Raw genomic sequence first — 16089 nt, 5'->3', positions numbered from 1 at the left:
TCCTCCTCCTCCTCCTCCTCCTCCTCCTTCTCCTTCTCCTCCTCCTCCTCCTCCTTCTCCTTCTCCTTCTCCTCCTCCTCCTCCTCCTTCTCCTTCTCCTTCTCCTCTTCCTCCCAGCCCTTTCTCCAGGCTGTGGTCTCTCCAGGCTGAAAGAGAGCCGAGTACTAGCTCAGACTGAGAAATATGGTGTTTCTCCATCTTCCTCAGAGCTCACACAGAAAAATTAGGAGTGTTTCTGCCCCATCAGCAAAAGTTGTGTGTGTGTGTGTGTGTGTGTGTGTTTTTATCAAGCGGTGAACACTCTGCTCCTTGGAGTGATAAGCTTTAAACCGACCAGGAGACTGTCAGTCTCAGTTTGAGGGTTTAGAAATATTGGGACGAATAATTAGATTTCATATCGTTACTGCAGCAGCCATCGAAGGATCAGCCAGATTAATTTTTTTTACCCTCCTCCACTCATTAATATTCATTAGAGACACATGAAGACAGAGATGGGCTCTGGCCAGGCACAAACAGTAGCTGCTGAGTCTCGGCTGCTCTGGCTGCTCCCGTGATGGGGATTTTCCCAAACAGAGGAGCGATTTCCTTCTCCGTCCCCCTTACTCCACCCCCACCCGATCCCTCAGGCCCCCTTCTTCTCTGTCCTGACCAGACTGGAAAGTGGGGACACTTGTGTAAGGGGAGCCCTCCTGGTCAGCGCATGACTATGGGGCTTTGGGGAAAGATGGTCCCCTGTTCTCTGTTCCCAGCTGTCACTTGGCAATGACAATCCGTGCCTTTATAGAAAGCTGAGATGGAAAGGAGCAGTAGAGGTCATTTAGGCCATCCCTCTGCCTCTAGGCTAGACCCCACTCTAGATCAGGCTTTCCTGAACTCTTCTCGTGGGGCTGCTCTCCTGCTGAATGTTACCTAAGTCTTTCAGATGTCACTTCATTAGTCAGCTAGGAGGGAACCAGAAAAGGGAAATGAGGAACAAGTAACACAGATGGTATACTGAGGCACAATTTCTATCAGGTGCCATCAGCAGCTGGCTTTCTCAACCAGGTTCACCATCAGGAGGATGAAGTAGCCTGGAACCTGGCCAGGCTTGCTGGGTCACAGAAATGGTGACCCCTTACCTAGACAGAGAGTGGATGCCCATGGCATCGAGCTCCAAGCGTTCTAGTCATCTGTCTCATTTGTTACACTCCTCTGGAACCCTTTCACATTCATTATTTCCTTTGGTTCTCACCCCAACCCTGTGAATTTGAGATTCTGAGCTTTATTTAAGAGGTGAGAAAACTGAGACCCAGCATGGTTCAGTGACTGGCCCAAGGTCACCTAGCCAGAGAATGACAAGGCAGGTGTCTTGACTGCCAAGTCCAGTGCTCTATGCCACTGGTATCCATTCTCCACCCAGGTGAGAGGTTATGGTTGTGACCCAGCAAGCCTGGCCAGGTTCCAGGCACTTGTCGGAGCTTGAACCACTCAGGATGCCTTAAGTGAAGCCACCTGGGAAGCCATCGTGCCTTCTTGCTATACAGTTGCTAACCCAGCTCTACAGGAACCACACACATCTATGTGCTGACACATATGTTTCCCGGCCAGGCTAGGCTGTGCCACAAGAAAGGCAAAAGACTCTCTCCTGAGCTGCTCTTCCATGCCTCCCCTGGACGTTAGCCCTTGTCAGGAATCAGATGCAACTGCTTAGGTTTGGGAAGTGCTGTCAGAACTATGCCAACAGCCCCGGGCTTGAAGACTCCATTGCCAACATCTGATCCTTACTGGCCTAGACACTATCCTTCCTTTAGCTTTTCATGGCTTTATGGGAAATCAGGACACCTGATCGCCATTTAATTGTCTCTACTTCTTACTTTGGTGAGTCTCAGATTCCTTCTCTGTAAAACAAGATATAGGCTAGAATCATAGTGCTAAAGAAAGAGTTCAAAAGAGACCTAAGAAGCCATCAAGTCCAACAACTGCATTTCCTACATAAGGAAACTGAGGCCCGTGGAGGTTAAGTGACTCACCTGAGACTACATGATATCTAAAGTCTCTCTCAGGCCTGACATTTTCAGCTCTAAAGGTCCCCAGTGCCATGTTCTGTTCTAAGATCCTTTCTAGCTCTGATAGTCTGAATTCTAAGGTTCCTCCCAGGTCTGAAGATACACTATAAAGTCTGACGTTTTTGCCAGCTCCTATATTCTCTGTTCTAAGATTCTTTCTAGCTTTGATAGTCTAAATTCTAAGGTTCCTTCCAGGACTGAAGGTGTATAGTCTGAGCTTCTTGTTAGCTCCTATATTCTCTGTTCTAAGATTCTCTGAGTTCTGACATTCTATGTTCTAAGGCCCATTCCAAGTCTGAAGAATCAATCTATTTTCCACTCAGGCCTTCTGTGATTCTTGTGTCCCACACAGAAACTTCCTACTTCGTATAAGGACCAGTCGCATGCCCTGCTCCCCTCTCCCTACCCCCCAGCTCTGCTATATTCCCTGGCCTTCTCCCTGGCACCCGACTGAGGTTAGAGGTTAGGTGACTGATGTTTCCTCAGCTGCTGGTGCCTGGAGGATGACGACGAGACCCCATGGGTCATGCCAGAGGAAATAACAAGTCCATTGGCTGCCTTTCTTCAGTTCACGATAAGCTGCCCATCTTTCATGGAGGATGAGCAGCCTACAGCCTGGGGTAGGGCAGGGGCAGTCAGACAAGGGTTTAGTTGGAGGGGAGTGGTACAAATTCTCTGAAACCTATGGCTCTGCCAGGTAGGGCCTCTAGAAGAGGGGCATAAGGGAATGATCTAAGGGGGGAAAGTGAACCTACGGCTCAGGAGACTTACTTTCTGCTCCTCGTCCTTCCAAACTATGTACTTTGGGGAAAAGTTATTCAGTCAAGGTGACAACCTCTGACAACCAGGGACTCTGAAGAATAAGAAGGAACTGGGGCAATGAAGCAGCTCAATAGATGGAGCGCCTGGTCTGGAGTCAGGAGGACCTGGGTTCAAACGTGACTTCATATACTTCTTGACTGTGTGACCTGGATTTTTTTGGTCATTAAAACATATTTCCTAGTCTGAGAAGTGACCCTGGGCAAGTCACTTAACCCCAGTTGCTTAGCCCTTACTGCTCTTTCACCATGGAACCAATACTTGTATTGATCCTAAGCCAGAAGGTTATGGGTTTAAAAAAAAAAAAGGCATTGTCAAGGCTTGCTTACACAGCCCTATCACTGCGAAGACCTTGGGTATAGGCCCTGCCTGAGACCTCCAACCTTTCATATGTCCCCCCAGGGACACGTACAGCACAAACGAAGGCAGCTAGCAAGTCAGCAGGAGGACCCATGGTCCCAACCCCGGCAGCTGTGCCACAGGGAGGTAGCCATCACCTGGCTGGGTCTCCTGTTTACCTTCTAAAACACTTATCTGCCCATTTACAGTAATAGGGCCAACCAAGCAGCCCACAAGTCTAGGCTATCTCAGCTTTTATAAGCTGCCCTCAGGCAACCTTCGAATGAGACAGGCTGCAGCCCTCATTATAACTGGAACAGCAACCCGCTGCCTTACTGCCCCACAAATCACTAGTGACACTCTGGTGGCAACATACTTCTCCCTTCTGGACCCCAGTTGCTCTACCTGTAAAATGGGATCAATTGCCCCTGCCCTACCTGCCTAAATACAGCTTTCTTCTGTTGAATTGAATGGATATCAAGGTGTTAGAGTTGTTGGGGTTTTTTTGTTTTTTTTTTTTAACTCTTTCCTTCCTTCTGTCTTAGAATCAATTCTGAGTACCAATTCTAAGGCAGAAGAGCGGTAAGGGCTGGGCAATGGCAGTTGAATGACTTGTCCAGAATCACACAGCTAAGAAGTGTCTGAAACCAGATTTGAACCTGAAGCCTCCTGTCTCTAGACCTGGCGCTCAATCCACTGAGCCACCCAGATGCCCCCGCTTCTTCTAGAATATTTTAGAGTCACCATCTAGAAAACACCTGTCTAATATAGCAGGCTCACCATGACCTAAGTGAGACCTGAGGGCATCGTCCTCTGCTTCTCACCATCTCCAGCCCCCCAGTATCCAAGCTGATGACAAGGCTGTCGATTTGCCTTTGCAGCATCTCTCAAATACAGCCCTTTCTCTCCTCTGACACTGTCCCACCCCTTGGTGCAGGCCCTCCTCACCCCATACCTACACTATTGCAGTAGCCTGTTGGGGGAATGAAGTCGGGGGTTGGAGTCAGCCTGCCTCAAGTCTCCCCCAACTCCAGTCCATCCTCCATTCAGCCACCAAAATGAATTTTCCCACAGTGCTAGTCTGATCATGGTGCCCCCCACTCTCACTCAATAAACTCAGATGGCTCCCTATCACCTACAAGAATAGATACAAAATGCTTTGTTAGGCATTTAAAAACCTTCATAGCCTTTCTAGTATTACAAATTATCCCTCACTATGCTCTCTTTCTTTTTTTTTTTTTTTAAACCCTTAACTTCTGTCTTAGAATCACCACTAAGTATCAGTCCTAAAGCAAGAGAGCCATAAGGGCTAGGCATTTGGGGTTAAGTGACTTACCCAAGGTAACAGCTAGGAATTGTCTAAGGCCAGCTTTAAATCCAGGACCTCTTGCCCCTAGATGGGATTCTCTATCCACTGAGCCATCTAACTGCCCCCCATGTGGTCTCAATCCAGAGAAACTGGCCTCCCGGCTGAACAAGATTCTCCCTCTCTCGGCTCCAGTTTGCCTAGAATGCTCTCTCTCCTCATCTCCATCTCCTGGCTCCCCTGGTTCCCTTTAAGATCCAATGAAAATCTCACCTTTTACAGGAAGCCTTTCCCTGCCCCTCTTGCTGTTAACACCTCCCCTCTTCTAAACACTGCCTGTTCCATTCGATTATAAGCTCCTTGAGGGCAGGGGCTGTCTGGCCAAAGAGAGGGGATGGGGGAAGACGGGGAGCCGAAGCCAAGAGCTGGAATGTTCCCAAACCAAGCCCACTTCAGACCCACCACCTCAGTGTTTTCCAAAGAGGGATGTCCAAATGGTGCCAAAATACTGCTACTGCTACTACTGCTGATGCTGCTACTGTTATTGTTATTATTACTGTTACTACTACTGCTGCTACTGCTGCTGCTGCTGCTGCTACTACTACTACTACTACTACTACTACTACTACTACTACTACTACTACTTAATATTNCTACTACTACTACTACTACTACTACTACTACTACTACTACTACTACTACTACTTAATATTATAATAGCTAGCATTTTAATATAGTACCTACTAACTACTGCACCAAGCACTACAAATATTATCTCACTTGTCTCTCACTTATCCTCACAACCACCCTGGTTGTGCTATTATTAGTAAGTGCTATTATTACTCCCATTTTATATATGAGGAAACTGAGGCAAACAGAGGGTTAAGTGACTTGTTCCTGATAAGGGTCTGAGGCTGGATTTGAACCCAAGTCCTTTTGCCTCTAAGTCCAGCAGCCTATTCCCTACATAATGCTATGAAGGATCTCAAGTCAGAAGGCCTTTGGTTCACCTACTAGCTCTGCTACTTATCTCTGTGACCTTAAGCAAGTGGCTTCCTCTCTCTGGGCCTCAGGTTCCTCTTAAGTTTGGTATAGACCTTTTTCATTTACTGGTTTGCTTTGAAGGTCTAGAGAAGCCTACGGAATCCTTTTTTTTTTTAAACATTTCTTTTTAAAAAAATTTTTTTAAAATATGTAACATTTAAAAAATATATAGCATAACATGCAACAATAATATAATACATATGATTTGTTACAAGTATGTAATAAATTATGATAAATATGCTTATCCAAGAGAAACAATTTCTCACATTAGCTATGTCCAAAAATCTATGTCTCATTCTTTTCCTCCCTCTCCATCCCTTCCCCCTCCCTAAGAAAGCTTAAAGCAAGCCATATGATATAGGTTGTACGTATATTATCATATAACACATATTTCCCTGTTGTCATGTTGTGAAAGAAGACACATATTGCTTATACTAGAGGAAAATTCATGGAGAAAATAAAGCAAAGAACAATATGTTTCAATCTGCATTCAGACTCCATCAGTTCCTTCGAATCAGCCTTTTTTGTCATGAGTCCCTCGGAGTTGTCCTGGATCCTTGCTTTGTTGATAACAGTGAAGTCATTCACAGTTGATCATTGTACAATATTGCTGTTTCTGTGCACAATGTTTTCCTGGTTCTGCTCATTTCACTTTGCATCACATCATATAAGTCTTTCCAGGATTTTTTGTGATCAACTTGTTCATCATTTCTCATGATGCAGTAGTATTCTATAGCAATCACATACCACAACTTGTTCATCCATTCCCTAATTGATGAATGTCCCTTCGGTATCCAGTTCTTTGCTACCACAAAACAGCTGCTACAAATATTTTAGAACATACAGTTTCTTTTCCTTTTCCCCAATTATCTCGATCCTACTGAGAATCATTGGAATCAAAGGAAATGTTAAATTTCTTTGAAAGTTAGTAAAAATAAAGATATGTACATTTTCCCATTCAAATTCACAGCCCTCCCCACTTGAAATTTCTTCACAGAGAGACCCTTGGTGGTCCACATACCTCAGGTTAAGAACCTCAGGTCTAGATGGTCTCAAGGCCCCCCTGCCTCTAAGTTCTATGATCCTCAGTAGGATAAGAAATTACTTCAGGCCAGGCTAGCCCGTCCACCTCAGAGCTTGCCACAAGTTCCACTCTGGACCTTTCTTGAAGTATTCCCTCCCCTAAACCCAGCTCCCAACCTTCCTAGCTGTGTTTAGAGTGTGTTAAAGGGCTCAGCCAGTCCACCCATTCTTCCTGTGATTGCTTTGTCCCTGACTCCATCCAAGGGATGTGCTGTTGACATCACTGACCCATGCCCTCTTTCTCATATTTCTGCCATTGACAGAGCCCGCCCATGACCCTGCTGGTAGGAGAGGAGAGCTGCTGGCTAATGAAGCTCCCCCTGGTCTCAAGTGAAGCAGATGCCAACTCGGTGATCTTCAGGAAGGGTTGGTATTGTGTGCAATCCTTGAGGGAGGGAAGGGGTCTGAGTGCCCCGTGGGACTACCTCTTAAAGGGACAACACCGTGGGCCCCCTCCACAAAGAAAGACCCTTCTTTGGGTCTGCCATTGTCTCCATTTCTGTCCTTTCTCAAGAGCTAGCACTAATAGGGATCCAGGCTATGGGTCACCTAGACTTTTGCAAGCCAAGTGCTTATAGGCTTATAGGCATTTAGCACTGGAGCAGACCTCAGAGGCCACCTCGTCATCCCCTCATCTTACAGATGAATAAATGGGGCTCGAGTGACATTTTTTTAAACTCTTCATTTCTGTCTTAGTATCAGTTCTAAGACAAAAGAATGTCAAGGAATAGGTAATTAGTTAAGTGACTTGCCCAGGATTGCACAGCTTGGATGTGTCTTTAGTCAAATTTGAACCCAGGTCCACCCAACTCTAAGCCTGGCACTCTATCCACTGTGCTGCCTAGCTGCCCCTCAGCCATACTTATTAAAGAAAGGAACCACAATTCAAAGGTAGGTCTTCTGACCCCAGATTTCAGAGCTTTTCTCCGCTGGATCTCACCATATATATGAAATCTCCTGTTTGCAGTTATAATCATCCCAATGATAATGGCAACAGGAAATCTGAGGGGACCTGAATCTAAGCTTTGACTCTGACCAGATAAATAGATGATAGATAGGTAGAATGATCTTGGGCAAGTCACTTAATAGTCTTAGAACTCCTACACTAGTGGTGTCCAATTCCCCTGTGGAAGGGATAAGAACTTAGAAAACCACAAATTAACATTATCTGTTGCAATGTAGAGGTAGCTACATGGCTCAGTGGAGAGAGCACTGAGTCTGGAGTCAGAGATTGAGTTCAAATCCAGTCTCACACAACTTATTAGCTGTGTGACCCTGGACAAGTCACTTAACATCTGTTTGCCTTAATCCACTGGAAGGAAATGGCAAACCACTTCAGTATCTTTGCCAAGAAAATCCCATGTCTAGAACTGGCATGCTATGGTCCACAGGTCCACAAAGAGTCGGGCATGACTCAACATGTTGATTTATATTTTTATGTAAATTGCTAAATATTTCCCAGTTGCATTTTAACATATTTCAAACCCCACTTGGGAGTTTTGTGGCCCTGAATTTGATACCTCTGCAGAGCCTAAACCCATGATGGTAAACCTATGGCACATGTGCCAAACATGGAATGCAGAGACCTCTCTGTGGGCATGCATGTTATCCTCAGCAGAATTAGTTATTAGAAAGGAAGAGGGACTCTGGCAGAGCTGCTCCCTTTCCCCTCTCCACTGCACCTCCCTGCCCCTCTGTGCTTACTCCTTCCCCTGAGTGGAGCACTCGGGCCACTCCCCTCCCTTTTTTTCTCTCCCTTATCTGGGGTGGGGGGAGGCACTTAGTCTCTGGGCAGAGCAGGGCACTGCACACAGCCTAGGGGGGCATGGCATGTGATCTCTAAAAGGTTCACCGTTACTGGCCTAGACAATTCTCTAAGACTAAATTTCAGAGAAATTTCCAATCTTTATTGGAAGAGTTTCTTTATCTGGAGCTCCCTAAATGCATGAAATCTTCGGTTCATGCAATGGATGGACGGATGGATGGAAGGAAGGAAGGAAGGAAGAAAGGAAGAAAGGAAGGAAAGATAGCTGGGTAGATTTTTAGATGATAACTAGATAATAAATGACAGCTAGATGGATTGTTAGATGACAGACAGACAGACAGACAGACAGACAGACAGACAGATAGATAGATAGATAGATAGATAGATAGATCACTTTTCCCTCTACTGGCCCAGACTGTGATTTCATTAGTATAGTAAATTCCTATAATAAAACTTCTTGCATGGATACAGATTGGTACCTGTTCTGTAACTGAGACCCCTAGGGAGTGGCCTGGGGACATACCGAGGATGAATGAATTGGCTTGAGCTAACCCAGCTAGCATATTTCTGAGACCAGCTCTCTAGCTACCATGATGCCTCTCAAATCTATAGATATAAATGTGTATATATGTATAATTTGTGTATATTTGTCTGTAAAATAGCACCTCACCTCTATTACTTCATCTGAGCTCTTATACTGTACCAGAGTCAGGTGATGGGAGAATCTGGCTACTATTTTACTACTCTTGTGGACACAAGGAAGTCACATTCCTTCCCTGAACCTCAGTTCATTTGCCTGCAAAACAAGGGCATTGGATCTAGTGATCCCTTTTAGTCTTGACTCTTAAGAGTCAGATGTGCCAGTGTGAATGCTCAAATTACAGATGAGAAAACTGAGCCTCTAAAAGGCCAAAGGTTTTCCTCTAAGGGGACACAGTAGCCAACCGCTAGTGGAACTGGTATCTCCTTCGAAGTCTGTCACCTCCCTCTCAGGCCAGGGCTCTGAGTACCACACGGAGCTGCCTCCTTTTATCACTGCCATCATTGGCCCCATCCAAACCCATTTATTAACAGTCTATCTGGCCACAGCACTCTGCCAGGCACTGTCCAGAGTGAGTTAAACAGATATGGTCCTTGCCCTCTGGGGGTTTACGATCTGAGACAGACACACTGTCGCAGACAGATATAAATGACTGCAGACAACTGAACAAACATTGAGCAAAGACACAAATTAAATACTTTTTAAAAAATTAATGACGTATCCATGGGGCTATGCAAGCAGAGGGCTGAGCGCATGATTCAAGTAGGATGTGGATGAAGGGAGAGTCATGTTTGGAAAGGGTGGAGCAAAGGGGAAATTGGCTCCCTCCTTACCAGTTACCCAGAGGAGACTTCCTAGAAGTGATATCTCAAGAACAACTTAAAACTCCAAGGGGTTGTGGGGTGTATGTGGTGTGAGTGTGGGCGAGTGTGTGTGTGTTTCAATGTCATCAGCAGCACAGTACTTCCATTAAAGTTCACGGAACCAAGGATAAGGCTTGGACACCACACCCAGAGTGGTGAGGTGAGGGTCTGTTTAAATACAAAATCCTTTAATTCCCCTTAGAACCAGTGAAATTGAGGATAAGCTCAGTCTACTGCATGCTTATTGTAGAGGAGTGCTGGACACCTCCTGCTGATCCCAAAATCTCTGCCTTTAAATAACTTAAGAATTTCTTTTTCTCTTCCATCCCAAACCTCAGTGTGCCCTGGATTTGTACTCTACGGATCACTGGGCCTTTCCATCTGCCCTGCAGCTGTATCTTTTTCTTATACTTAGAATACGAGCTGCTGAAGAGCAGGGACCATCTCATTCTCTATAGTTCCTGGGCTTGCCATGTAGCAAACACATTAAGAAATGCTCTTTCTATTCATTCATTCAAAAAACCGCCTCTTTTCTCTCATCCCCCTTCCCTATTTCCTTCTTCCTCTCACTCTGCACTTTCCTGTCTTCTTCCTTCTTATTTCTCCTATTTGCCTTTCTCCATCATTTCCCCATCCACTGGCTCTCTCTTCCCCTTTCTCGGCTGATTCCCTCCCGCCATCTTGCTTCTGAAGCTGGTTTCAGTTGCCGCACATCACAGTACAATCATACATCTATTTACATATTCTGCAGGGAATGTTGGTGGAAGAGAGGAATTTTGAAGTCAGGAAGGCATGGGGTCGGGATGGGGAGTTGTGCAGAAGTAGGCATAGATAGCTAAGTAAGGGTTGGAGGAAGAGAGTGATAGGGTCAAACTTCAGGAACATGTCTCTGAGACCAGGAAAAGGAGTGAGAGGGGAGAATGAGAAAGAATGGGGAGAGAGCTTTCCCTCTCAGCTTGGGCTCTTGCTGTCCTCCATTGACTGGCCCAGGACCCTCTAAACAAGATGGAGAGGAGCAGAGGAGGGAGAGAGAATGACTGTCACCAGCTAGACCTCACCCTTCATTTTCTGCAAACAGGCAGGCTGACCACTCTGCAGCTGGAGATGCCTTGGTTAATCTAGGAAGTCCTCTCTCTATAGGTTCATGGGATTTTCCCTAGAAGCCCTGAGCATTTCTCTGGTGTTCTCCTTTTTTCTCAATTGTTCCCAACTGGAACTGACCCAATTTAAGCTTTTGAGTCTCCTTCCCCTTCCCTCCCCTCCCACCAGATAGTTTGATAAATGAAGAAACTAAGACCAGGAGAGAAGTAATCTGCCCAAAATGTCACCACATAGTAAAATCATAGGATCATAGATTTAAAGATTTGAAGAGACTTTAGAGGTTTTATTTAGTTCAACTCCTCTCATTTTAGGTTTGAAGAAACTTGGGCCTGTAACAGTTAAGTAATAGAGGTCACATAGGTAGAAACAAAGATGAACTGGCAGAGACCTCAGAGGTCATCTACCCCAGTGGTGTCAGACTCATTTAGGAAGATCCCTGCAGGCTGCGTATTGACTTACAACCACAGAAATTAGGGCAGCTAGGTGGCTCAATGGATAGAGAACCAAGCCCAGAGATGAGAGGTCCTGGGTTCAAATATGACCTCATATACCTCCTAGCTGTGTGACCCTGGACAAGTCACTTAACCCCAATTGCCACTTTTCTGCCTTGGAACTAATACATAGTATAGATTCTAAGACAGAAGGTAAGAGGGATTTTTTGTTTGTTTAAAAAAAACACAAATTGAGGGCAGCTGAGTAGCTCAGTGGATTGCGAGTCAGGCCTAGAGAGGAGAGGTCCTAGGTTCAAATCCAGCCTCAGACACTTCCCAGCTGTGTGACCCTGGGCAAGTCACTTGACCCCCATTGCCCACCCTTACCACTCTTCCACCTAGGAGCCAATACACAGAAGTTAAGGGTTAAAAAAAAAGCACACAAATTAACATTCTTTATAGCGCCATATTTTTATTTATTTTATTAAACATTTCCCAATTACTTTTTGTTTTTAAAAAATGTTTCCTTCTGTCAGTATCAATTCTAAGACAAAAGAGTGCAAAGGTTAGCAATTGGGGTTAAGTGACATGCCCAGGGTCACATTGCTAGGAAATGCCTGAGGCCAGATTTGAAAGCAGGTCCTCCTAACTCTATCCACGAGCTACCTAGTTTTCCTCTCAAGTACATTTTAAACTGATTCAGGCAGCACTAGGGAGTTTTTTGAGCCATCTACCACCTTTTACAGAGGAGGAAACTGAGGCCAAAAGAGGTCATGACTTACCCAGAGTCACACAGAGGATACAACATGTAAACCAAAAATAAACAGATAATTTGAGGAGGGAAAGCACACTAACCTAGACCGGGAAAAGCTTTTCATGTGACACCTGGGCTGAGTGATGGGGAAAGTAATGAGGAATGGATAAAGGTGAACACAGAGATGGCAAGGAGAGGACAGTTAGAGGCAGAGGGAAACACCAGAATGCTTGAGTCCAAAGTCATTTATACGGGATGCTTTGAAGGACATGGTGAAGCCCCCTGCCCTGGGGAATCTCCAGGCCTAACTCTTTGGGGCCAGGAATGTGCCAGGTATGCCTAAAGGAACGTGAATGATATCTTAACTAGCATTCCAGAACGATCTGTTCAAGCGATCATCAGTCTCCTTTAAAGTAGTCCCCTTTGAGATGCTAGTGATTTGGGGACTTATTGACAAGCCATACAAGAAAGTCAGTCTCACTTCTCCACACTCCAAAAATGTGAATCCCAAGCACTCTGGTTGTTCCAAGGAGTCTGGGTAGGTTAGAGAAGAGAACGATGGAGCAGGCTCTAGAAAACCTGGATTCAGTTTTTGCTCTTGCCAGTGGCTCATGGTATGACCTTGGGCAGGTCCCTTCCTCTCTCAGGATCTTGGTTTCTCCATCTGTTAAATGAAGATAATCTCTCTACTGCAAAGGGAGGGGTGTTCTAAGGATACATGGGACAGTAGATATGAAGGGAAAGAGAAATGAGATACCAGGTATTAGCAAAGGCAACAGCCTGTGACACGTTATTTCAGGGGGTTTAGGAGACTGTGCTCTGAAGGCAAAGGCCTTGAGTTTGAATACTGCTGAGGCCATGAAGCTTTACTCTCTTCCATGGCTCTGAATGCATGTTCTAGGACAGCCAGCAGACAGTATGGATGGCTTCATGTGGATCTGTCCCTTCTGCTAAGAAAAGCAGTCCTGGTGAATCCGCGTCCTCTTGTATAAAACATGATGTGGTTAGTGGTTCCTGAAAGTAATGATGATAATGAAGACATTCCAAGCACAATTGGAGGCGATTTGTGGAGGGAAAAGTGCCCTCCTAGAAGTCAGGACACTAAGTTTGGTCTGGGCTCTACCATTATGACTTAGGGAGGCCCACAGGAGTAGAAGGAGCTCAAGATTTGGGGTCAGAGACTCTAAGTCTGGAGACTGACTCTGCTATGTTCTCTCTGTATGACCCCCCCCTGAGCCAGGCATTCAGCCACCTTTCACCTCAGTTTCTTCATCACGAAAATGCTGGGGTTGGCCTAGAGAGCTTCCAGGGTCTTTCTAAATCTGTGAGAATGAGCTGTTGTACCTCTCTCTGCCTCAGTCTCCTCTGTAAAGCTCGGAGAAGAATATTGCACTACAACCTCCTCGTAGGGATTGTTGAGAGAAAAGCACTGTGGGAATGGAAGCTAGTTTTTAAAAATGAGAAGGGCTGAGCTAGATAGGTCTTCCCAGCTCTGACATTCGACCCTTCCCAAATTCTGACATTCTGTGTTCTAAGACCCTTCCCAAGTTCTGACATTCTGTGTTCTAAGGGCCCTCCCAGTTCTGACCTTTATTCTAAGCCTCCTCCCAGCTCTGACACTCTGTGCTCTAAAGACCCTCCCAACTCTGACAATCTAACTTCCTTTCAACTTCTGGCAGCTTTGGGTTCCAGGATTCTAACTGGTTCCCTGATTGAGAAATGAGGCCTCATCTTCAGACCTGAAAACCCTGAGACCCCTTGGGGGGTATCAGTGCATCTGGTGAAATGTGGCTGCTTCCCCTGGCCATCCTAAGGTGTTTGGGTCTCTTTTCTTTCTCATTCCACTGTAAGGGCCAGAAAGTAGAGGGGAGATGGAGGATAAGAAAGTCAATGTGCTGGGTTTTTCCTGAGCCTTTACTGTCCTCCTACTCATCCCCACTCCCCAGGTCAAGAGTCAAGGGGCCCAAGGCTCCAAGGTTCTCCAGCAGGGCAGGAAAAGCCCCCTTCTCTCCACAGCATACTAGTATCTTGAAAAGGAAAGAGAATAAGCTGGCTCCTAGTCACCCACATTGAAGATTCTCAGGGCTGAGAAATTGAGGGGTTGGTCAAGGGTGCCATCTCCAGGCAGCCTGGTGAATCACGGGTTGGCTCCTGGAGAACAAAGTCCCAAGAGAGAAAAGCCAGGTCCTTCCCCACCTGGATTGTTATTTCCTCCCCAATCCCCAGAACTGGCCCAGGAGGCCTTGGCACATTCCCCAGATCCCTTTTCACTCAAATGTGCCCAGAGCAGAGCAGCAAAGATTCTAAGGGCTGGAGATGGTGGAGAGGAGACAGGAAGAAGGATTCCAGCCAAGCCATTGGGACCTTGTTGGAGCAAGCAGTTTTCTTCCCTCCCTGCCCCCAGGCCCAGCTGTTTCATAGGCCAACAAGTGTGTTTAGGCTGGGCTAAAAGTCCTATAGCCCTTCTATAGACTGCCAGGGTGGAGGGCAAAGCTTGAGAGAGCCCAGCCCAGCCTGCCTCTCAGGCCCTAAATTCAAGAGTCTGTCCTCTGCTGGGGAAGGAGAAAGGGCTTCCCCCTCCCCTCTATGTCTCTGCTGATGTTGGCTCTCCCTGTTTCCCCACCAGACGAAGCCATTTGGTGCAAGACAACCAAGCCTGTGCCAGAAGCTGGACTGATGAACACATTCCTCATGGCTGAGCCCCGGGGCATCACCAGCAACCCAGTGAAGACAGAACCTGGGGACCCCGAGTACCCAGCCACCCTGCACTCCGACATCCAGCTCCTGCCCCAGCAAGCAGGCATGGCAGCTATCCTGGCCACTGCTGTCGTCAACAGTGAGTACCCAATGGGACGCCTCTGCCAGCCCACTTCCCTAGCTTCCATCGGGTGTCAAGCCCTTGCTTAGTCTCTTACCCATAGCTGAACCCCAAGAACCCAAGTAGGATCCAGTTAGCCTTGGAAGGAAGCACCACAGCTCAGAGTCAAACAAGTAGTAGGCCAGGAACCAAGGCAGCCAAGGAATGACCTTCCTAGCAGGCATGGAAGGAGTGTTTGATGAGATCTTTGAAATTGGCTCCAGGGGTCAGCAAACTAGCTGAGGGCCCAGTCTGGCCCACCTGCCTATTTGGGGGCACCCACAAGCTAATCCCTCAGTCTAGGACAACCTCCCTCATTTAACAGATGAGGAGCTGAGTCCCAGAGAAGAGAAATAGCTTACTCTAAGTGTTTATAAAAGCCTCGTTCCCCCTTCTCCCAAGCTCAGCGCTCTTTCCATTAGGCCACGCCGCCTCGTGTATCTGGTAACACGTGGTTACCAGGGTAAGGAAAGGCAGAAGATTAGGAATCCAGAGAAATTCACCAGACAGTCTGTGGGCCGGCAGGTGTCAGAAGAGACAGAACGATCCAGTCTAGGCAAGACGGACAGGACAGATCCACAGGGGCCTTAGAGGCTTCTCGAGGCTGACTCCCGTATTTTGCAGATATAATTACTGAGTCTGAGAGAGGACAGACTACTTTTTCATAGTGACAGAATGGGAATTAGCACTCAGTGTCATTCAGTGCTTTCCCTACTGCCCCAGCAATCAGAGGACCAGGACCTCCACACTCTCCTCTCCTCTTGGTGGCTCAGGTGTGGAGTCACCAAACCCTCAGCTACAGGGAGGCGAGTGGCTCTACCTGGCTATTCGGGTCAAAGGACAAAGGAATGATTGTAGATTCTAACATCAAGCGTCATACTGATTTCCAACCAAATACCAGTCCTGGGGTGAGGTTTTGTGGGTAATAGGGGGCTCTGAATAAATCAGATCCAGAGAGGACCTCACTCATCTCAGTTCTTGAGCCTAGCTGCTCCGCAGAAGCCAAGAGGACGATTGAGAAATTTTCCCTCTCCTTCCCTCCCTTCAAAACCTCTTTGCACTCTCTAGAGTGGGACTAAGGAGCCGCCAGGAAGCAGGCAGCCCGGGGGGAGGGGGGGAGGGAAGTGGGGAGAGAGGGAGG

General features: G+C 46.6%; 1 protein-coding gene across 1 annotated transcript in view; it reads left to right on the top strand.

Annotated features, from left to right (window-relative positions):
• ZFPM1 (zinc finger protein, FOG family member 1) overlaps window positions 1-16089 on the top strand; it is a 152705-nt gene that overhangs the window by 127054 nt on the left and 9562 nt on the right. The window contains exons 6-7 of the mRNA XM_044659396.1: window positions 6900-7002; window positions 14718-14927. Coding sequence (XP_044515331.1) covers window positions 6900-7002; window positions 14718-14927 — 313 coding nt within the window. The remainder of the gene's footprint in view (window positions 1-6899; window positions 7003-14717; window positions 14928-16089) is intronic.

Source organism: Gracilinanus agilis, chromosome 2 (assembly GCF_016433145.1).
Source record: "Gracilinanus agilis isolate LMUSP501 chromosome 2, AgileGrace, whole genome shotgun sequence".
Lineage (NCBI taxonomy): Eukaryota > Metazoa > Chordata > Mammalia > Didelphimorphia > Didelphidae > Gracilinanus > Gracilinanus agilis.
This window is presented reverse-complemented; position numbering and strand designations above follow the sequence as displayed.